The following is a 22,516-nucleotide window of genomic DNA, read 5'->3' on the forward strand; positions in this document are numbered from 1 at the left end:
TTTCGTCGGCCATCCTGGTTTAATGAAGCGGACAAAATGCTTTCACCAACAGCTTTATGCCCCGTGATTAGAAGTTAATTATGAAACCTCGCGAGCAGACGCAGAGCCCTCGTGCGCAGGGGTGAGCGGGACGTCGAGGCACTTGGGTACGTGGAGGGAGGAAGTGGCCCACCCCCGGCCCCTCACAGTGACACTGGAGACCAGTCCGACTTGGCAGGAAAGGCCCTCGGCCAGAAATACTGCATTAGTGACGCAGGTAAGAGACAGTCTTTAGAAAATATTCAGGCTGAAGGCTGGGCTGTAAAAATACAAAGGCTAAAAACAAAGCGTTTATAAAATTGTGCAAACCCAGTCCATTTAAACAAGTAAGAAATAAGGAGAAGTTATCTTTCTTGCAGGATAGGTCAGTGGTGTCAGTAGGTCGTAAAATGATCACACTGGACAGGGACACTCACACGGCCACATACACATTCCCGCCCCTTAAAGACTTATAATGTGGATCCTGAAACGTCCCTGTGTCTGGCACTCACACATGCACACGTATGTGCCTACGCACCACATGCACCCACAGTACACGACATGTGTTACACGATACATTTCAGACGGAGCACAGCAAGACATTCTGGTTACAAGGACCTAACATGATTGTTTTGGAAATATTAAAAGCATGGTAATCTGAAAATATTATAAAACTTTTAGGTGAAATAGGACAATAAAGAGCCTTTAAAAAGCCACTGATTGGCCTTCACTAGTGAGACAGTGTTACATACGCACCCTCGATGCATTTCAGCCCCCTCGGCCGGAGGTCACCTGAAAGTTCAGAGGGTTTCAAACCCTGGACGGGCTGCAGATCTCCCACAGGACATGCGGCGGTTCAGGCCACCGATGGACACGTGCTGTTTCCCGGCCACGGATCCCTACGTCCCTCCTGGGAAGCTGAGAGCATTTAGGCTGGAGACCACCCCAGAGAAGGACCAAGACGAGGCGACGAAGAAGCTGGTAGGAGAGGCTCCCGCGCGGGGACCGTGGTGTAAACGTCGCCGAGCGCAGAGCCTGCTGCGACCACGGCGCCGAGGCTCCAGCTTCATCACCACGAAACGCCAGCTATCGAGCCTGTCCTGACGGAGACGGAGCGGGAGGCCCGGCCACGTGCTTCTGGAGCCTGTAGACGTGGAAGGTCTTGTTCTGAAACACGCGGGTGAAGAGCGCCGTGTAGGCGGGCAGGCCCCTCCGTATCTCCTCGCAGAAGCGGGGGTGGCCTGCCGGCTGCAGACCCGCCTCGTTCTCCCCTGGGCCATCCATCATCTGAAGCCAAAACAAAACCAAGTACAATTTGGTAAAAAAGAATCAAACTTATAAGAAACAACACGGTAGGGACAGGAGCTGGGTTTCTTCGGTGAACGTAAGGGACGTGGTTCCGATGGCAGTGGCTGCTTGAGGTCACACGGGGGAGAGCCCCGGGGGAGAGCCGAGGCCGAGGGGGCGCCGGGCACAGGGCGCCCCGACGGCAAAGCTGGGACGGAGCTCGATCTTGTCTGAGGGGGACACACTGTTTCTCTCACAAACGTGACCAGGAGGACTCGCTAGGACCCAGCAAACCTCAGCTCACTCATGGCCGCGTGAAAACGCTACACAGAGCAGAACTCACGCAGCCCGGGGCCGCCTCCTGCGCTCAAGGTGGTGAGGAGGGCCTCTGCTCGGGCAGGAATCCGAGCTTCCAATCCTTTCCCGGCTCCTGAGGCCTTCAGGGCAGGAGTGGGTGGGGAACCGAGAGTCACACACGGGTTGGTGGGGGGACGGGGCAGGGCTCTGGGCCAAGCTCAGCTGGTGGCCACAGTTCAGGATCCCGTGCTGGGCGCCTGAACTCCTCCAAGAGACTAGCTCTTAGCTCTCTGAGCCTGGAACCTTGTACAGTGGAGTCTTTGCCTGGAGTGCACGCGGCCCGTGGACAGGCCCCGGGAGAGAGGGAGACGGCGCGGCCGCCACAGCCACAGCCACAGCCACAGCCTCGAGGGACCGGCCCACTGATGCTTGAGCAGAAGCTTCAGAAAGGCCGAGGTTTTGGTTTTGGTTTTAACAGCAAAACCTTCCACAAGACCCGTGGGCAAAGGCTCCTGACCAGCCAGCTGCAGGCTGGTGCCCGTGTGCAGACACCTGGAGACCATGCCGGCTCAGGGCCCGGCCCCTCCCAGAGCCCTGGAGCCCACCCGCCCGCGCTCACGTGTCCGTTGGCCACGTCCAGCAGGTCCCGTAGGCGGCAGCCGCGCCGGTGCCTGCGCTCGAAGCAGATGCTGTCCTCCAGGATCACGAAGTCGGCGCCCAGGGCGCGCAGCAGCGCGTGCACCTCCTCGGGGGGCCTCCGCGCATAGACCTGGTACACCTGCGGGCGATGACCGGTGAGCGGGCGGGGCCTCACCTCCCACGGGGCGGGGCCTGAGCCCTGGACACGCCCCCCACCTCGTCCCGGGCCCTTCCCAGGTCCCACGCACGGCCCTCACCGCCCGGGTGCGCGCCCGCAGGCCGCTGTCCTCGTAGTGCGGGTGGTTGGTGAGCGTCCTGCCCGTGCACAGCTTGACCCCGGCCAGCAGCTGCATGCTGCCCGCGAACACGGCCGTCCGCGGGGTGTTGGAGCTGGAAGGTGAGTGTCTCAGCCCCAGCGCGGTCTCCCCAGGTCAGGTGACAGGTGGGGGTCCACCTGAATCGTCAGCCCCCACGCTCTGCACAGGAGCCGAGCGGCATCCTCGGGGTTTGACCGGGCTGGGACCTGCGCTGAGAGGAGCCGTGACCCATCCCCGGGGGCTGCGCATTTACTCCCACGGATGCCGGACCGCAGCCCAGCGCCCAGCGGGGCCGAGCTGGTGCCAGCAGGCGCCCTGCACCGAGTGGGGACCCGCCCATCACTCACTTCCCAGCAACGGCGCTCACCCACTTAACGCCAGGAGCTTCCTAAGGGAGCAGACAGCGGCATCCCCGTGAGGCGGGGCTGACCCCGGCCCGGTGACACCGAGTGGCGGGAAGGGCCCCTTACTTAATCCAGTGCATCAGCTCCACGGTGTCGGGGTCGTAGAATTCCCTCAACTCCGACAGCTCGTCCATCACTCCCGGCCAGAACTGCAGCGAAAGCAAAACCAACAACAGTCACCCTCACCCCAGCGGTCGCTGTGGCGGGGACGAAGAGCAGGGGCTGCGTGTGGTTGGGGTTGGAGGGCAGGAGCTGACCGGGAACTGCTCGCTGCTGGGCTGGGGCACCGCCAGGCGACAGTCCCAGCCTCTAACCGTCGAGGTGACAAAGCGTCAGGGTCGCCGATATGACGAACGCCCATGTCTCTCAATGGAGGGTCTCAGACCCGAAGCTGGGCTGTTTCATTCCCTAAGCGAGTCCACTGCGAACAGGGGCCATTTCCTCCAAACCTGCATGGCGGGCCCCGCGGCCTGGGCTGCCCTGCCTGCGGGTGCCCGCCGTCCTCACGGGGACGGGAGCCTCTATCGCACACGCGGTGAGGGCACCCGCACTCCGTAGAGAGCAGGTCCCGGGGGAGCAAAGCTCCTACTTCATTCACCTCAAATCAGGTCTGGAAACACCTCTATGTGCAGGATTCGCACCATCTGAACAGTAGGTTGAAACCAAAACTAATCAGAAGGATTGAACTGGTAGTGTTTACGTGACTATCTGGAAACAGACCAGTCCTCCTACCAAAGCCAGCTCCCCAGAGGCCAGGGAGGGAGTCCTAACCCCGCGGGCACTCTGCCGGCAGCCCACCAAGCCCCCGCGCCCATTCTGCCCCAGGTGAGTGCCAGGAGGCACCGCGTCCTACCTTGCAGCCCAGACAGAGCAGCGTCAGCAGGGGGACTGCGTGCCGCACCACACACACCTGCGGAGACAGTGTTAGGGACACGTGCTTGGAACACGTTGGGCTCACAGTTTTGCTTTGTAAACATATGACTTTTTTTTTAAATAACAGACATACAATGTAAGGGAGCATTTCATGGGGTGTCCAACATGCAAAGCCACTGAACCACGGTCAGGGTCGGGGTTGCTGCCCACGCTGCCCCCTAGTGAGGCCAGAGGGCAGGACACGCAGAACCACACCTGGAGGCTGGTCACTGCCGGCTGCCCAGCACCGTCAGGTAGCGCATTACAGTCACATTAGTGACAGCTCTGGACGGTAGGGTTATTGGCGATTTTTAAGTTTTCTTTTTGTGCTTTTCAGGATTTCTAAATTCTGTAGAATGAGCATATCTAATTGATGGCTGGGAAAGAAAGAAATGATTACAAAATAAAATTTAAAAAAATCCTTATAAAATCATAATGTGTCTGTTCTCCACTTTTAGCTTCACATTTAGTATCCGTTTTACCAGGCGGCTGTCTGGGCAACTCCTACATAACAGAGCTGGCAGGAGGAGACACGAGAAGCCGTGACATGGAGGGGCGGAGGCGCACTGACCCTTGCTGGGGTGTGAAGGCGGGCGACCTTCAGAATCGACCCCCACACTTCAGGGCTGCACAGGCCAGAAGCTGCAAACACGCACACGTGCGGCGTCCACAGGTACTTCATTCTGCGGGGACAGCGGGCAGAGGTCAGCCCCAGACAGCCGTGCGGTCAGATCCTACCCGACTGCGCAGAAACGTCGGCCAGGGGAGCAATAACCGCCCGGCCCGAGGGCTGACGCAGGATCAACCCCGCGATGCTCTGATCTGGGAAAACCGCTGTGACTGCGGTTTTGTCCTCGGAGGAGACGGCAGACAAGGATGTTCTGTGGGAACCTCGGCCGTTAAGGAAGACAACGACAGCTTCCCATGACACTGCTATTTGAGGCCCGGTGAAGAGCGGCCGGATAAGAGGATAAGTCGGAGATGAGACGAGAATACCTCATTGTGCTCAGCGCCAAGGCTCCGAACGCGACGGTGTGTGTTAAGTTGTAGGCGGTGTCGGGCCCCAGGCTGACCGCGCACCTTCCCGTGTGACCCTGGGTGGGAGAGTCGCTGGATAAAACAGCACAGACACGTGAGAGCTGGACACAGGATGCTAACTTAGTCAACTCTCTTCTAGAGACAATACACTCACCCTTTCATGTATTTAGAAATGTATTACTTCCCTAAGACAAAATGAATTGCCACTGGTCATTTTAATTTGTTTATGAGGCTAAAAGTGTAACAATAGGAACGCATTAATAAGCAGAAAAACTAAAATGTAACAAATTTAATTTTAAGGATATAGTACTTCAGTCCTTAAATTATAAGAGAATAGCAAACAAAAAGAAATCCTTTTGAAATGCGGAAACTAAGATCTCGAAAGCTGTTTTACGAGTTACCAGTATTTTTTAAGTTTTTACAAATAAGAAAAAGTGAAGACGTGTCATGAACTTGGGCTTCAGTTCCTGCTGAACCGACAACAGTGCCCGGGGCACTTCCAGCCGATGGCTCTACCCGCTGCGCCCGCTGGAGCGACGCACCCACGTTTAACCACGCGCCTCACGCGTCTAACATCGTTCACGGCACCTGCTTCTCAGGTGGTTTCCGCGAGTCAGGACCCCAGCCTTGCACACGCCTTTCTAAGTCGTCTTTCCGTCAATAAAGCCCCCCACCTGCCTTGGGGCCATGAGGCCGAAAAGCACCACCCTGTTCTGTCTGCTGCTTCCCGCGACACCGAGCCTCACGGCCCAGCGCCGGAGTCTGCAGCCTGCACACCTGAGGTGATGGAGGGCGGCAGCCAGCGCCATGGTCGCCGTGACGCCCAGCACGAGCACGTAGGCGTGGAGCAGCAGGGTGTCCGAGAGCCGCCCGAAGGTGTCCCAGGGCAGCAGGCCGAACGCTTCCTCACAGAGGTACAGGTTCGCGTCGAAGTCTCTGGGGACAAACGGAAACCTAGGGTTAAACCCAATGTCAGGAAACTTCCATTTTCCCCCAAATGAGCCTGAAATGAGCAGTTGAAGGCACAATGATAACTTAACTTTTAAAGTCCTTGCTGATTTAATATAAAAAGCAAACATACATTTTATTGTATAAAGAAAAATAAAAAAGACTTTAAATGTAGGTGTACCTTGTTGCTCCAAATCCAAACTTGGCCTTCAGAAATTTAAATATGTGCTCATCAGACTTCAGGTTCAGCGTTTTCTGTGGGAGGGAGAAGCCGGAAACTGCGTCAGTGCCCCGTGTGCCGCTTCCAGGGCCCCCCAGGCACAGGCTCGGGGCGCACAGAACCAGCGGTGGCCACACGCGCCACCACGTCCTCAGGGCCCACGCCTCCTGAGCAGGGACCCGAGGCTGTCCCTTCCTTTTACGGCAGAATCACTGTGTCAGACGGAATCTTATGCGTAAGTTTAATATGTAAAGTAGACAAAAGGTGCGCTTCTTTGGCTTTAGAAGCCCATTGAGTATCATCTTTTATTTTATTTTTTAAAAAATATATTTCTTATAATAGAGACCATTATAAACTTTTGAACAATAATAGATACAGAGGCAGAGCTGCCTCAAACGGATTGTCAAACTGCAGCAGGAAGGCCGGGGAGGGTTGGGGGGCAGGAGGTAGGGGGGTAAGAGATCAACTAAAGGACTTGTATGCATGCATATAAGCATAACCAGTGGACATAAGACATTGGGGGATAGGGGAGGCTAGGGGACTGTCTAGGGCGGGGGGATAAAATGGACACATATGTAATACCCTTTGTAATACTTTAAGCAATAATAAAAAAAAATATTTCTTTATTGGTATCAGAGGGGAAGGAAGAGGGAGAGATAGAAACATCAATGATGAGAGGGAATCATTGATTGGCTGCCTCCTGCACGCCCCCTACCGGGGATGGAGCCCACAACCCAGACATGTGCCCTTGGCCGGAATTGAACCTGGAACCTTTCAGTCCGCAGGCCGATGCTCTATCCACTGAGCCAAACTAGGGCTAGGGCTGAGTATCATCTTTTAGATCAGAAAACCAATAACCCGATAATCTGCAACCTCCAATGGCCACAAATAGAATTTTTTAAATTGAGAGAAATACTTGTTTAAGGCTTTTAAAGTTGAGTTTCTAAAAAGTTTAGTAACTCAAAAGGAGTTCAAGGTAGAACATGTTAGAGTGAATAGAAAGCAAGGACTAAAATCAAGAAAATAATCCTGTTACTGAAACAAGTTAACACTAAGCCTGTTCAGATCTTGTAACATAGAAACCCACACCCGAAACCTATATGCTCATGTTGACCAATGTCACCCCAATCAGCTAATAAATATAAGACAATATCCCCCCAAACTGAGCCTGTTTAAGGTAAAACTGGTAACTCTTTAGAAATGGTAAAATATGCCATTTTATTAACCTACCTTAATCATGTTGTTGAGAAAAAGCGTCAAACATAAAACCACAAGTAAATGTAACAATAGTTTCCCAAGCCTATGAAGGAAGTTTCCAGTTTTCAGATTTTTCTAGAAATTAAAAGAGTTGAGGTTTAATTCTTAAATTTTAATATAACTTCATAAACACTTAAGATTACATAAGCATTTGAAACATTGGGTCACGCAACATATAAGGGAAATATGTGGAAAACAACCTACTAGTTTTCTTCTAACCTCAGATAACTTTACAGATGATCAGATATAATAGCATCTAAAGAGCTCAAGTACGAGTGACACTTACTTATAATTAAGGTTGAAAGCAGGAATGAGAATGAATGTTTTTGAGTCAACGAACAGCCTGTTCTAACCACAGCTGTGACGGTTTGTCCGTGGCAGCTCTCATCAATGCTAACCATGGATTTCCAAAAACCCAATGATGCCCTTCCCACTTTTCAGTGGGAATTCGGTCATCAGTTTTCCTTTGGATGCTGCATGAAAGGTCCCACGAACTAAAAAATTTATAGACAAAAAAAAAAAAGAATTCCTACCTGAAGTTTTCTTGCAATTAATACTGAGAGGTTAAAACTGATAAGCAAAGATCCAAGAATCATGGAATTGAAAAACTGCAGGGCACAGACCAGGAGCAGAGCTGTGACCTGGATGGAGTACAGCCACGTCGCCTGCGGAGGGGGAGTGGAGGGGGGGCAGGCAGGTTATCAGGAGACCAGCGCCCCGTCTCAAGTTACACACACGCAAAGAACACCCACTGGAGTACAGGCCAAAGTAGAAACGAAGTCACACATGTCTGTTTACTTTAACCACACAACATTGGGAATTCTGTAACATTACAGAGGCAACAAACTGGATACTATGAAGCAGAGGAAGAAAGATGCTTTAACTGCATCCTGGAAACGCAATCTGTAGCCTTCAGCTTCTCCTGAATTCCTTTAAGTTACTGTTGACAGCTGACCATCAGCAGTTCATCATCTCCCACTACTTCCCAACTTCCCACTTTAGGACCACGTCGTCCATTGCTTCCTTTTACCTATGCGTGCGCGTGTGCGTGTGTGTGTGCGTGCGTGTGTGTGCGCACACCTACTTCCCCAGGGACTGGAGCTGCAAGTGAGCACCTCGGCCGGCCTTCGGCCTTGGTGTGGGGACCGGCTGGTGGTAAGACAGGGCCGCGCACTGGCCTCAGGGTTGGGGGGACGGGCACAGGTGCTGGCTGAGGTGCAGGGAAATCAGTGCCCGTGAGCAGCTTTGGCCAGTGACACCGACAGAATGAAAACTCAAAGAAGCAGAGCTCAGCCCACGTGGAGCCACGCAAAAAGGCCTCAAAAGAATAAATAGAATTAAGAGCTGATACTTTTCTCTTTTCTCTCAGTTAGACCGTCGCAGGTTCACGCTAGCTTATGACAACTCTCTTACTCAGCAGCAAGTCACATTTCCCCCTTGTTTGTGCTCCGACCTCAAAGGAAACAGGCCCTCGTCAGCATTTAAAAGTCAGGCCTGCAACACACACGAGGAACAAACAGGGCTGAAGTTCCTCATTTCAGAGGGAGTCCGTGTGGCCTCAGCGGGCTCACCCCCGAGGCTGGTTAATGTCGCCATGAGGATGTTATAAGGGACCACAGGAAAGTTGCTACAGACCCACAGATTTCCTTGGGGAGACGGTGCACAGCCACACATTTTGAGAGCTGTCTTATGAATTGAAATTTAAATCTTCCCTATAAAGGACAATTGATCTAGATATTTGTGCTCCAAATAAATTGGCCATTTCACGTACAATAAGCAGAATAAGGGTTTAGATCAGCCGTGGGCAAACTACAGCCCGTGGGCCGGATCCGGCCCATTTGAAATGAATAAAACTAAAAAAAAAAAGACCGTACCCTTTTATGTAATGATGTTTACTTTGAATTTATATTAGTTCACACAAACACTCCATCCATGCTTTTGTTCCGGCCCTCCGGTCCAGTTTAAGAACCCATTGTGGTCCTCGAGTCAAAAAGTTTGCCCACCCCTGGATTAGATGGTCACACGAGGCTGTTAACCACCGGCTCAAACAGCACATTTCCGCCACGTGACACACGTGCGCGCCTGCGACAGCACAGCACGAGCGCCACCTCCCCGTCCCTGCCGCGTGCTCACCTTGGCGGCTGGCAGCATGTCCAGGGAGTCCAGCGCGAACAGCCCCAGCGCCTGCACCAGCATCGTGAACTGATTAAACTGCCAGGTCAGACTGAAGACAAACGTTGACGTGAAGATGGCGAGCAGGGTCAGCCGCTGTGGAGAGAAAACCTCTGTAACGCCTGTCCTGAGGGATAAGGAGCCTCGCGGGCGGGTTCGAGGGCAGCAGGACCTCTGAGCAAACAGAGAACAAAGACCGTGGCTCTGACAACCCGAGCGCTGGAGGCAACCATGCGCTGCGCGGACCCCACACCAGCACAGAGGTGACCACACACCAAGTGGCATCGCAAGAGCAGTGGCTTAAGGGTGCCCACCGTTTTGCAGAAATTGTCTGTGGGTTTGCTGCAACTACTTAAGGCCGGATTATATAAAAAGTATATTTAAAAAGTATATATTTTTATTGATTTCGAGAGGCAGGGAGAGGGAGAGAAACATCAATGATGAGAGTGGATCATTGACCGGCTGCCTCCTGCACGCCCCCTACTGGGGATGGAGCCTGCAACCTGGGCATGTGCCTCGACTGGGAATCGAACCGTGACCTCCTGGTTCATGGGCTGACGCTCAACCACTGAGCCACACCAGCCCTGCTGTAGAGCACATTTCAAACAATAAAAGGAAACCATTTCTTGGCAAAGGGGGAGGAGGCTCAGAAGAAGGCTTCCTTTAACTCAAAAACTGGTCATGAACCAAGGACTCCGCACAGGCCCCGGGGCACCCGCCTGTCACCACTTCTGAGCTTGGATGACACTGGAGATTAGAAACAGGAAGGATTCTGGGACTTACCTCGGACACAGGCCGCAGGTTTGGCCTCAGGAAATACGTGATGGCCGCGACCTGGACCGCAAAGAAGGGCAGCGCCCAGTTCTCCCGCAGCGGGATGGTGAACTCCACCCGGGTGGTGTCTGTCCTGCACACACAGGGAGCACAGTCCTCACCCGTGCCGTGGCCACCCGTGCCGTGGCCGCCTCCACTGTCCTACACAACGGCTATGCCACACGAAGGGCACCAGGCTCTGGTGACTGGTTCTCAGTAACCACCTGTCCTCCCCCACCATCCCCGCAACGTAAACTCGGCAGGGAGGATGTCCAGGTGCCCGTCCACACGTGGCAGCCAGCCAGGGGGATCTGGGCAGACACATGTGTGTTCCTGTGACTGCCTCACTGCCTCCACTTCACCAGTGCAAGCTCCTCTGTGCTCTTTACGCTGTACACGCCCTGAACTTGTCACCGCTGACCATTTTTACAAACTCCTTGCTTCCCTAGAACCGTGGTCGGCAAAACGTGGCTCGCGAGCCACATGTGGCTCTTTGGCCCCTTCAGTGTGGCTCTTCCACAAAATACCACGTGTGGGCGCGCACATACAATGAGATTGAAACTTTGTGGCCCCTGCGCAGAAATTGGTATTTTGTGGAAGAGCCACACTGAAGGGGCCAAAGAGCCGTGGTTTGCTGAGCCGCAGTTTGCCGACCACTGCCCTAGAATGTGACCCCTAGAGGGCAAATAGAGGTCAGGTTTCATCTTTTTCCACTGGTTCCAAGAACTGTCTCTACACATTGTAGGCCTTCAATAAATATCTTTGATTTACTCTTAAAACAAACACATTTGACTTCCATTCACTCTTTTTTTTTTTTTTTTTTTAGGGCAGCCCTATACTCAGGACAGCCCTCCTAAACTGAGAGGAGGTTGCTGTGTGTCCGGCCAGACTCCCCTGTTATCCATTCACTCTTAGCAGGAATAATAGGCTAGATCAGAATGCTAAGAGGCAGCCTGGCACCGTGGTCGCACCCCTCCGGTAGAATTCTGACCAAGACTCCGCAGCGTGTGTACGGACTCAGATATGCACCTGCCTTGACATATACTTGTTCTCACAGGTACACAGACTCACCTATCACTGTGAGTTAGCCCTTAAGCTTCAACGTCCTCATCCCTAGGGTGGGGTAATGACAGTCTCTCCTCCCTAAGGCTCGTAAGGGGCTACTCGGGAAGCATTTTGCACAGGGCTCAGCCAGCAGTAATCCCTCAGTGAGGTTGTAGGAGAAAGCAGTTTGTTTGGGATTCTGACATAGAATCAGTGTCAGACCCTGTGTCCGAGTTTGTCAGTTTCCTCCTCAGTGTTGGTGTTGCGACGGCAGGTCAGGCAGTTTTTCTATCTTGAATATGTTTTTTAAAAAGCGGTTTCATCCTGCTCCCGTATTTGGAATAGGAAGTCAGATGACGCAGCGTTCCTCACACTCGCAGTGCCTGCCGCGCCGCGGGCCGAGAGCTGCGCACCCCATTGGGGGTGACGGTGAGGAATCACACACGTCTCTGGGGTGAGGTGTGTGGCTGGAGACACTGACCACACGGCCCCCTGTCCTCAGGCCGAGCGCTGGCAGAGGCTCCCTGACTGACAGGTGCGCAGAGCAGCTTCCTCTGAGCCGGGAAGCCAGCGACTGCCCTTTGCTCTGTGTAAAGGGAGGAGGCGACAGCGGCTCCGACTCACCTGTTGGTGACGTACCAGAAAGCCGCCAAGAGCCCCGCCAGCCAGGTGCCGCTCAGGAGCCAGCTGGTGGCGTACAGAGCCGCCACGTAGACCGCCTGCAGCCCGAACAGGGTGTAGATGTAGAAGTAAACGGGCTCGAGGTACTTCTGCAAAAGGGACAAGGAAACTACTCGTGAGGGAAGCCCTGCCTTCTCCCTGCCACTCAAACAACACACAGTAGGACTTCACCCAGAAGCCTGGAGCTGATCGCACTCCACAGCCCACATCCCTCCAGAGAGCCTTCAGGGGGCTTCCCTCTTCAGACGAGGGCACACCTGGTTTTGTCCGGTTTCCCCCTGCTCTCGTGAAGAGAGGTCATTGTGATTTGGTAACGTTCCAGTGTCTTTTATTTCAAAGATACGTGAGGAGCGATCACATGTGTCCACCTGAAAACGTTTACCGCTTCTTGACTGCACACACATCGTAAGCCGTGAGCATCACATGTACCACACAGCTTGTAAGACGGGAATAAAAAGCAAACGTCACAGTATTTATGAAGATGATTAGGGTACTGCTGCTTTCCCACCAAGCCGGCTGAAGGTCAGAATGACACACGCCAAACTTCAACCTGAAATGGCAGATCCTGACGTTCACCTGCTCTTAACAACTCGACGCCACGGAACACGACATACCTGTATGGGCAGAACTCGGTACAAAACACTGAGGAAGACCTCCTGGTAAATGTTCATTCGCTGAAGGAGGTTAATGGTCCGCATAGATTCTGTTTTGTTATCGTACATTAAGCCACGAAAACCTAGGGTTGATATTTAAAAAAACAGGAAAAAGAATTACCATTAAAGTAATTCATTTATTCAAAACTACTCACAGTCTTTGCCAGGCCCAGAGACCGTGCCTGCTGTGGAGCGGACGACACCCTCCAGGAAGCATTCCGACCGAACCAGAACCTGGACCCAGCCAGCGCCAGACCCACCACCACCTGGTGGGCCGCTCAGACCACAGAACCACGGCAAGGCAGGCGCCGGGGCTCCAGGAAAACACAGAAAGTGGGACACTATCCGACAGATCACTCAGCGTTTTCCACAAACAATTACAAGAAAAGCCGGAAGAAGCCTACAGATTAGAAGAAACGGCAGAGACGTGGCGAACGCCGGCCACGCGTGGCTCTGCCTGCTGTCAGGGACCTTTAAACCCCGGGAGGCAGAGCTGCTGCAGGACTCGCCCCCTCGGCATCTGCTTGAAATGCTCTGGAAGAACCACCTGGACAAGCGCCGGGTGAGCCGGGTCCAGCGACACTGAAAAGGTGGCACAGCCACCTTCACGGCAGCTTCTCACCTCACTACGGACTTCTGACATGCTGGGCTCGATGCCTCTCTGTTGTGGAGACTGATCGATGATGTTTCTGTTTAAAGACACTGTCTTTTTCTTTTCTTTCGCCAGAGGAGCTGGTGTCTGGCCTGGGGCCACGTGCCCTGACCCCCAAACTCCACCCTCTTTCCAGTCCCAGCCCGTGGCCTGAGCCCGGGTCATCAGACAGGAGGCAGGTCACCCATTGGAGGCGGGACATGCCACTGCCTACCCCTCCCCCCTCGTGTGGCCTGCAGGGGCGGGAAGGACAAACCCTTGTGCCCAGGGCTGACTTTCAACAGGTCACAGCGAGGGAGCTGCTCTGCTCCCCACGAAACCCCACCCAGAAGCAGGTAGATACCCACTTGAATGCCCACTGCTGAGCCCTGGCCAACAGCGCCCTGACTCACGCTCACCTCAGCCTGCCTTTCCTGTACTGACTGTGCCTCGGGGCCACCGATCAGCTGGTGAGAAAAAGGGTTTCTATAACAGAGCTCAGCTGGCGGATCCGGGAGGGAGGGCAGAGTCAGTGTCACTCTGCAGCTCTACTGAAGTAACAGGTACGGGCGACGCGGCCTCAAACAGCTGCCAAACCATTACGTGTTGGCTGGGGGGTAATTAGCCTTTCCACACAGGAACGGACTTTCATGGCACAAAAAGGAAGAGAAGCAAAATCGCACGCCTCTCATTGTGACAGGGAAGCACAAGACATCACCCTGGAGAATTCCCGCCAAAAACATATCTGAGCCTGAGTCCGGGACAGGACCGCTGTGCCTCGTGCCGGGTGACGCGCATCAGCACACAAGACCCTTCCGCTTCCCTTCGCTGGGGCCAAGGTGAAGCGTGTGGGCTGTGAGCACTTAGAAACAGTGGAAATGGGGGAAATGGCCACTGCAAAAATAAAGGAATGCATGAGGCACGGGGACGGCTGTAATTCGCTTGGTTTATCCATCCAGACCACAGCCCTGTCACCTGCATAGACCTCTTCCCAGGGGATCGCGAGAAAAGTCAGCTGCGAGACCAAGAAATCACACACATGAATTATGGGAGGGCGGCTCGCAGAGGGGGGGAAGGAGGGATACATAAGGTATTAGACAGCGTCGAGAGCAGAACATTCCGTTATTTAACAAGTAAAACGACAAAGGGTCAAACAAAGACAACACGCGTTCCATGGAGCATGTCAGGTGCCTCCGTGCCAACGTGTTTTCTGGCTGACACAGGGGAGCAGGTGGGGACCCGCATGGCGCGGCGCCTTACCGTGCGCGAGGCTGGGCGCCTGCAGCATCTGCTTGTAGTAGGAGTAGTACAGCCCGCACTCCGTCCGGAAGGAGATCTCCCGCTCCACCTCCTGAAACGAGGGCGATTTTCATTTGGGTTCACACAACCTAGTCTGGTTACGTCTCTGTTGTCACTATCGAGACAGGACACAGAACTACAGCTTAGAAGGGAAACCACTCTGGAGGCAGAGTCTTAAGAAATCTCGGCAAACAGAAGCAACGGATGGCTGATAATGGCTGAGGCTGGGTGTGTATTTAGGGGTTTATTATACGAGTCTCTCTACTTCTATGGATGTGTAAAATTTCTTATAATAAAGCATGTTTAAAAGCAGAGACAATTAGTTCCAGTTAGTTGATGTTTCAGAGGCAACGTTTTTCTTGTATTTCACACAAATTAAAACAAACAAACAAACCCTCACCACCATTCTTACGTAATATTAGTGAGAAACAAAACCAAAACAGCATAAAAACCCCCAAATGAAAAGAACTGTAATTGCATTAGACACTTGCCTAAAAGCTGACAATACTACATGAGGTGAATAGTTTTCCTTTTATTATAAGTTTAAGGACGTCGTAGTGAAATGCGACAGACCTTTTACATGTGAATTTTACTTTGACAAATGGGAAGTGTTCATGTAGGGAAATGGGTACAAGATATCTAAAGGGCTTTAACATACACAGTCCATTTTTAGAACGGAAATTTAAAGCAATAGCTATTAGTCAATTGCGTTGTAAGATTCGTTTATAAAATTTAAGACATTAACATAAAATATGCAGGAAACTGGTATTGAGGATAGGAAGACTTTGGGAATAATCCCTCTACTATGCTTAGATCCTGTATGTCATGTATGTATATGTGAAGCATTCTGCGTGAACAGATGGTTATAATCTGTGTCATTCTAGATTCCTTTACACCAGCGTTCGAAACCAGGCCCTAAGATCTGCAACGCCCTAAGACCTACGTCTCCTGTTACAGCGGGTCCACATCCCACAACCCCGGCTCCACTGGGGAGACGGCAAACACCACACATCCGACTTCCTCACTGATAACCCTCTTCTGCCACCTCTGTAGTTCCCGTACCGCCAACTATTTTTCAAATACTAATAAATATTTCATTGAAGGAACCACTCATGCTATTTATCGTCATACCTGGAAATTACTTACTTCTTCTCCCTTTTAAGTATTTCTTTAAATAACTTTCTTATTCTTTTTTTTTAACTTTCTTATTCTTAAAAAAAAGGTGTTATAAATCAATTCATGAATAGCGCATTGAAGAAATATTCAATTATGTAAGAGTATAGACATCTAATTATTGACCTTGAAAAACAAACTATTATGTTCTATCATTGTTAACTGTTTTAAAAAATGGGAGGAGGGGTAGGGTAGCAAATTGGATATAATGAGCTTCCTTTTGTGGAAAAAAAACTTATTCTGGAAAAATAAAATATTAAAAAGAAGGCCCAGCCTGGCCGGTGTGGCTCAGTGGTTGAGCAATGACCCACGAGCCAGGAGGTCAGCACCCAGGTTGTGGGCTCGATTCCCAGTGCGGGCCGTGCAGGAGGCAGCCGAGAGATGTGATCTTTCTCTCATCGATGTTTCTATTTCTCTATCCTTCCTCTCTCTCTAAAAATCAATAGAAACATATTAAAACTAAAAAAGGAAGGCCCAGTCAGGTTCTAACGTTTAATCTCATCGCACATCGCTTCTCGGGCAGGACAGTGTGAAACGAGGCTCCCGAGCTCCCCCGTGGCTCTGTGGCGTGCCTTCCACAGCAGGGCAGGCAGCCTCTCCGACCTCGGAGTCGGCGGCTCTGTTGCTTTGATGACAGTAAAGTAAACTGGCATCGCTCCCCTCGCCAATGTTCAGACTCCTACCGGGTCAAGGACCCCCCGAGGCTGGGCATGGACGTTAACTGAGTCGACATTAGCTTCCTTCCAGGCAAAACAGCCACACTCAGCGTAATGACACTCCTCCTCTTCTCCCGGGGAGCATGCTGACGTCACACCGACGTCCCAAATCAGCCTGCAGAGCCCCATCCGTCACTCTCTTGTGGGGGCTTCCTTCCCCACACGGTTTCCGAGAAGAAATGACTTTTTAAAAAAAATGTATTTTTATTGATTTCAGAGAGGAAGGCAGAGGGAGAGGGAGACAGAAACATCAATGATGATAGAGACGCATTGATCCTCTTGCCCGCCCCACACAGCGGACAGAGTTCACAATCCGGGCCTGTGCCCTGGCCGGGAATCGAACCGTGACCTCCTGGTTCACAGGCCCATGCTCAACCACTGAGCCACGCCGGCCGAGAGAAAAGACTGATTTCATCGAGACGGGGAAAGAAAGGCCTTGCTCGAAGTACTCACGGGAGAAAGTGTTTGCGTCCTGCCCCCTCCTTAATCCGCCCGGAACGAGTGAGGAACAGAGGGTCGTAATTAGGAAAAATGCATTCAAACATGATGAATTGGTGATCTTGGCACCAGCTGTAGGGAACCAAATGCTATACTTTATCAGACAGACATTTGCAAGTTTTACATCTGCTTCCTGCTAAGACGACATCTGCTTCCCCCATTCAAACCCTTCCCCAGCTCGACAGCAATTTATACTTTGCCGGGCGGGTGGGTTGTGCCACGGACGACGCACAGCAATAGCGCTGCCTCTAAAGAATGCAGACGAGCAAATACCTCCCCTTTTACTTGCGTGGGTTCCACCGGGAAAGCGATGCCGAGATGTGAACATCTTCTCTAAAGAAGTGGAGAGACAGAGGAAGTGTATTTTTAAGGAGCTGTACAGCTCAAACCATTCTGTAGTCGTGGATACAGTGATTTAACAGAAGCACTAAAAGGAAAAGCATCAAGGGAAAAAAAAAAATGACTGCCCAGAATGAGCGATCCGCCTCCTTGGCAGCACACAGGGTCACACGTCCTTTTAGACAAACGACACCAAAGGTGCAAACGGAACATCTCACTCGGTCCTTTAAAATCTCACGTAAATCACTTTTGCTTATAAAAACTGCCCCCCAAATGACGAGGCTGCAGGTGGTGGGGAAGCACGGGAAGATTAACCTTATAACCGAAATCTGTTTCCGAATTAGGTCGACAATCATCTCACCAGCGAACAGCAGCTCACAGAAGACAGCTGTTCCCGTCGGCGCTGGGAAGCGAGCCCTCAGCTCCCTCAGCAAACGTCTCCCCGGCACGTACACGGGGAGCTGGCTGGCAAGCCCATGCCCACCCGTCAGAATGCACGGCTCGCGCCCTCGGGTGACTGGAGCTGCCAAGCTCCGAGGCGCTCGAACGCCTATCGAAGTGACTGCCCTCCCACCGGGCTGACCCCGAGGTGGCCAGTCCTGGCCTCACGTGGCTGCCACGCTGTGGACTAGCCCTACTGCTTCTGAAGGCCCCTCGCTGTGTGAGAGTATTCAGTGGGAAGATATTCAAATTCTGTGATAGCAAATAAATGAGGGACAGTGGGAAATTCTAGCGTGAGGAAAAACGACTAAAGAATCCAGGGTCTCGAGTGCGTTCAGCCAGGGGGAACTACTTCTCCTTATCACTGGACTTTGATTTGCTGGGGAGACAGAAAGGCGCAAGAATTTAGCCCTTGTTGTCAAGGGGTTTATTTTTCAATGAGAAGGAAGAATGCACTTTAAGAAAACGACTTCAAGGGAAGGCCGGCATCAGTCTGAGGGAATGCAGGGCAGGGCCTTTTGCCCGGAGCGCTAACCCAGCCCCCGCACCGGACGCTGTGTCTGACGGGCCTCTTGCTCCTCCGAGAATTCCTTCCTTCATTCCACAGACACCTGCTGACCGACTGGTGACCCGACAGGTTAAAGCTAAGTTATGGGCCCTCTTCTGCACCCTCCTTACTCTTCCGTTACCAGCACCTGACTTCGCTGTGTGCCCACACAGGGGTATTTGAGTCTTTATTCAAAATACTGTGCTAATCAGTAAACATTCAACTGCTTAATTCTAGGGAACCTGCTTATAAACATTCTGCTTTAAAGAGAGATAGGTGAGTGAAATTCTTTCTTTTTTTTTTTTATTTATTTTTTTATTTTTTAAATATTTTATTGATTTTTTACAGAGTGGAAGGGAGAGAGATAGAGAGCTAGAAACATCGATGAGAGAGAAACATCGATCAGCCGCCTCCTGCACATCTCCCACTGGCGATGTGCCCGCAACCCAGGTACATGCCCTTGACCGGAATCGAACCCGGGACCCTTCAGTCCGCAGGTCGACGCTCCATCCACTGAGCCAAACCGGTTTCGGCAAGTGAAATTCTTTCTGACAAGAAAAACTAGCGATTGTCACTAAAGGGTAAGGATCATTCTTCTTTGCTATCATCACACTTTGTATAAAGGTGTAATGATACAGGCCATGCCATAAGCTACCAGAGATCAGTCAGATAATTAATTGGTCATTCCAACGTGGGAACCAAAGCTCAAGATACTTTGGCAAACTCCCTATGGGAACTATCTTTACGTTCCACGTTGTTTCTTCTGAATATTCTCACAGATGAGAAATCCTCGGCCCTCGAAGGTGAATTTTACCTTTGTAAGCAGCCAGTCATGAGACACCACGGTGGTAAGGTCACAGGTCATGACACTTTGGGTTAAAGAAGAAAAAGGCATATTTGGTTCAAAAACACTGTCAATACGTAAGTTTCCTTGCGTAATATACTCGTTTTGAAAACAGTGCCAAATTAAAAAACGCTAGAGCCGGCTGGTGTGGCTCGGTGATTGAACATTGACCTATGAACCAGGAGGTCACGGTTTGATTCCCGGTCAGGGCACAGGCCTGGGTTGCGGGCTCGATCCCCAGTGGGGGGTGTGCAGGAGGCAGCCGATCAGTGATTCTCTCTCATCATGGATGTTTCTATCTCTCCTCCCTTCCTTTCTGAAATCAATAAAAAAATATATATTTAAAAAAAACCCACTAGAAATGCTTACAAAGAGAGAGAAAAGAGGGACAATAGGAAACTGGTGTGTAAGACACCACAGAGCTTCCTGAGTGTGATGAGAATTATGGTCCTTCCCCGGAGTCATGGCTGGCCCCCGCCACGCGCACATCCAGTTAGAGGTGGACACGCTGCGACCACTGGGCGGGGGGACTCCATGGCGCAGAGCAGTGCCTTTCGAATTTCTTTCTTTCTTTTTTAATACCACCCAACAGAAGAAAAACGTTTATGCTGTGACCTCATTTGTACACACACACACAATGAAGTTTCATGGCTGATCCCGCACCCCCGCACACGTGGCGGCACTTTCTTGTACTTGATGTCATGAAGGAAAGCATTACTCGTGACCCACGGCACCAAGTTCACGATCCAGTGGCCCAGTGGACAGAGCGTCAGCCTGCAGACAGAAGGGTCCCGGGTTCGATTCCAGTCAAGGGCACGGACCTTGATTACAGGTTCCGCCCTGGTCCGGGGCCCTGGTCGGGGCACATGCAGGAGGCAACCCACCAATGTGTTTCTCTCACATTGATGTTTCTCTTTCCCTTTCTCTTCCTTCCACTCTCTCTAAAATCAGTGGGAAAACATCCTCGGGTGAGGATTAACAAAAAGAAAGCGCTGGTCCGAGTAACTGCTGCTTCCCTGGAATAAGTTAGGAAACCCCCTGAATTGTAGACATTCTGATCTTATTTTACCAAAAAACACAACGTCTTTTTACTCCATCGCCACACTGTTGAAGGGACTGGATTCTGTGGGACCTACTGACGGGAATCTCATGCCGGGCTCACGGGAACCCGTACCTTTATGTTGGAAAACCACAGGTCATTCTCATGTAAGGTGGCCAGGTAGACGGACGTCAGGAGTCCAGCACAGAGGGCGACGGCTCCACCGACTGTAAATGACAGAATCTTCCATAATCTTCTACTGGTATGACGTTCTGGAAAAGTCAAACCGATAAAGAACTAAGTCGGTAAAGAATGGCACAGTCCACCCTGGCCAGTTCGGATCCGTGGACAGAGCGGCGGCCTGCGGACTGAAGGGTCCCGGTTCGATTCCGGTCAAGGGCACAGGCCTGGGTTGCGGGCTCGATCCCCAGTGGGGGGCGTGCAGGAGGCAGCCGATCAGTGATTCTCTCTCATCATTGATGTTTCTCTCTCTCCCTCTCCCATCCTCTCTGAAATAAAAATGTTAAAAAAATAAAGAATTGCACAGTCTGTCTCAGACCCTCAGGTGTGCTCACTTATTCATCAGACTGAAATGTGGGGGTGTCAGGACAAGTGGGAGTGACCGAAGGCCACGTGCGGCACCCACCGGAGGGCAGCTTAGGTTCCGGCGCCCCGTCCTCCTGCTGGGCTGCGTCGTCCCCCGACGGGTCTGCGGCTCGGACTCCTTTCCTCTGCCTGATGGACATCATGGTGTCAACGGCGCCCACGCATGGCTCGTCCCAGGCTCCTGCAGACGCACCTGCGGGGAGCAGAGTGAATGGCCCGCAGCCAGCACCGTCCCCCCGGCTTAGGTGACCTTCCTGGGCGCTTCCCGGTCTCACCTTCGCAGCTCCACCCCCAGCAAGGCTCCTGGAACCCGGGACGGAATCCCACCCGAGAACCTACGGAACTTACGGAACCCCACCCGAGAACCTACGGAACCTACGGAACCCCGCACAGAACCCCAGCCGAGAACCAAGAGCAGCGCGCGTGGAGGCACCGGCGGGAGGCCGCGGAGACCCATGCGGCCCCGCCCTGCACCGACCCCGCAGCTGCCCGCCCGCCCCCTGGGGCCCAGCGGCGAGCCCGGCGGGGAGAGCCTGGGCCGGGCGGGGTGTCCGTGCGGGGTCGGTGCCGGCCTCGGCCTCCCTTCCGCCCCGAGCGCTGCCCATCGGGCTCGGAGTGGACGCTCCACTAGTGACCTGCCCGCGGGAGCGGACCCGGCGTGGAGCTTCGGGCGGGTTAGGGCCCCTGAGGGCACCGCCTGCTCCCGAGCAAGAGCCCCCGCCCACCGGCCCGCCCGCTCCTTCGCTCCTTCGTCCATCCACTCGCTCCTTCCTTCACTCGTTCGTTCACACGTCCATCCACGCGCTCAGTCCTCCGTCCACTCATCCATTCATTCATTCACTCACGTGCTCACGCATTCATTCATTCACTCACGCATCCACTCGCTCATTCATTCATTCGCTCCTTCGTTCACACGGACCCACGCGCCCCCGGCGCACGCGGGACGAGCCCGGAGGTCCCTGCAGGCGCGGAGGCTGTCGGAGCCCACGCAGCCACCCCGGCGCCACGACAGCAGGACACACGCCGTGGGCCGCGACGCCAGCTCCCGTTCGCGGAGGCCCGCACGCTCGCGGAGGGACGGACCTGCGCTCAGCGTCCTCGAGCCGCTCGGGCGGGCAGGGCTGGCGGGCGGGACGCCGAGGGCGGGGGCGGCGATGCCCGAGCCGAGGAGCGGCGCGCGCCGCTAGGAAATAGGGCCTCAGGCGTCAGCGGCCCGGGAAGGGGCGCGCCAGGGAGGCCGGACATCCCGGGCCGCTGCGGCCGCGCCCATAGGTTGCCGGCGCCGTCCGTCAGCGTGGCCCCGCCCCTCATCGTGGCCCCGCCCCTCCCCGTGTGGCGCCGGCCGGAAGGAAGCGATGCATTTCCGGTGGGTCGGCACCCAAGCCGCGCCGCCGGAAAGAGAGCAGCACACTTCCGGTCATCGCCCCGGCGGGACCGCATTTCAGTTGTGCAGGCAGCACCGAGCCGGTGGGCAGCGGCTTGCACGGTGGTGGTGAGGAACGCGAGACGGTCCTGTTCACGGCATTGTTTGCATTTTTATTATTTTTGATCCGCACCCCAGGGTACTTTCCCATTGGTTTTGAGAGAGTGGAAGAGGGAGGCAAGACAGAAACATGGATGTGAAACGGCGACTGGGTGCCTCCTGCAGGCGCCGGAGCAGGGCCTGGGCCGGGGAGGAGCCTG

At 53.2% G+C, this 22,516-nt stretch overlaps 1 protein-coding gene and 1 non-coding gene across 6 annotated transcripts; both read right to left on the reverse strand.

Moving 5' to 3' along the window:
• DPY19L3 (dpy-19 like C-mannosyltransferase 3) lies at positions 1 to 22,067 on the reverse strand. Of its 5 annotated transcripts, XR_004966752.1 has the most exons (20): positions 21,917 to 22,067; positions 20,874 to 21,026; positions 20,363 to 20,499; positions 14,592 to 14,682; positions 12,662 to 12,783; positions 11,991 to 12,136; positions 10,293 to 10,416; positions 9,471 to 9,605; positions 7,871 to 8,002; positions 7,311 to 7,412; positions 6,042 to 6,115; positions 5,690 to 5,848; positions 4,871 to 4,984; positions 4,446 to 4,557; positions 3,816 to 3,872; positions 3,029 to 3,111; positions 2,499 to 2,631; positions 2,222 to 2,380; positions 775 to 1,305; positions 1 to 239 (listed from the first exon to the last, which is right to left on the reverse strand). XR_004966752.1 is itself a non-coding variant. In XM_036303481.1 (19 exons), the coding sequence occupies exons 2-19, from the start codon at positions 20,974 to 20,976 to the stop codon at positions 1,105 to 1,107; spliced, it is 2,169 nt and encodes a 722-aa protein (XP_036159374.1). In that variant the 5' UTR covers positions 20,977 to 21,026; positions 21,917 to 22,067; the 3' UTR covers positions 1 to 1,104. The 5 variants fall into 5 exon arrangements, 4 of the variants coding, with proteins under 4 accessions (XP_036159374.1, XP_036159373.1, XP_036159375.1 ...); XM_036303481.1 differs by having other exon boundaries at positions 1 to 1,305; positions 12,006 to 12,136; XM_036303480.1 differs by having other exon boundaries at positions 1 to 1,305.
• Positions 11,127 to 11,259, reverse strand: LOC118653046. Its single transcript, XR_004966759.1, has one exon.
• Positions 22,068 to 22,516: the final 449 nt, after the last annotated feature.

This window comes from Myotis myotis, unplaced genomic scaffold (genome assembly GCF_014108235.1).
Source record: "Myotis myotis isolate mMyoMyo1 unplaced genomic scaffold, mMyoMyo1.p scaffold_m19_p_37, whole genome shotgun sequence".
Taxonomy (NCBI): domain Eukaryota; kingdom Metazoa; phylum Chordata; class Mammalia; order Chiroptera; family Vespertilionidae; genus Myotis; species Myotis myotis.

Coding starts and splice junctions, on each gene's coding strand:
- DPY19L3 (XM_036303480.1), bottom strand. CDS start 20,976: ATGATGTCCATCAGGCAGAGGAAAGGAGTCCGAGCCGCAGACCCGTCG. Junction 6,116..7,310: donor TTCTCAACAACATGATTAAG/GTAGGTTAATAA, acceptor TCCCTCCCACAG/AAAACGCTGAACCTGAAGTC. Junction 2,381..2,498: donor TGCGGGCGCGCACCCGGGCG/GTGAGGGCCGTG, acceptor CATCGCCCGCAG/GTGTACCAGGTCTATGCGCG.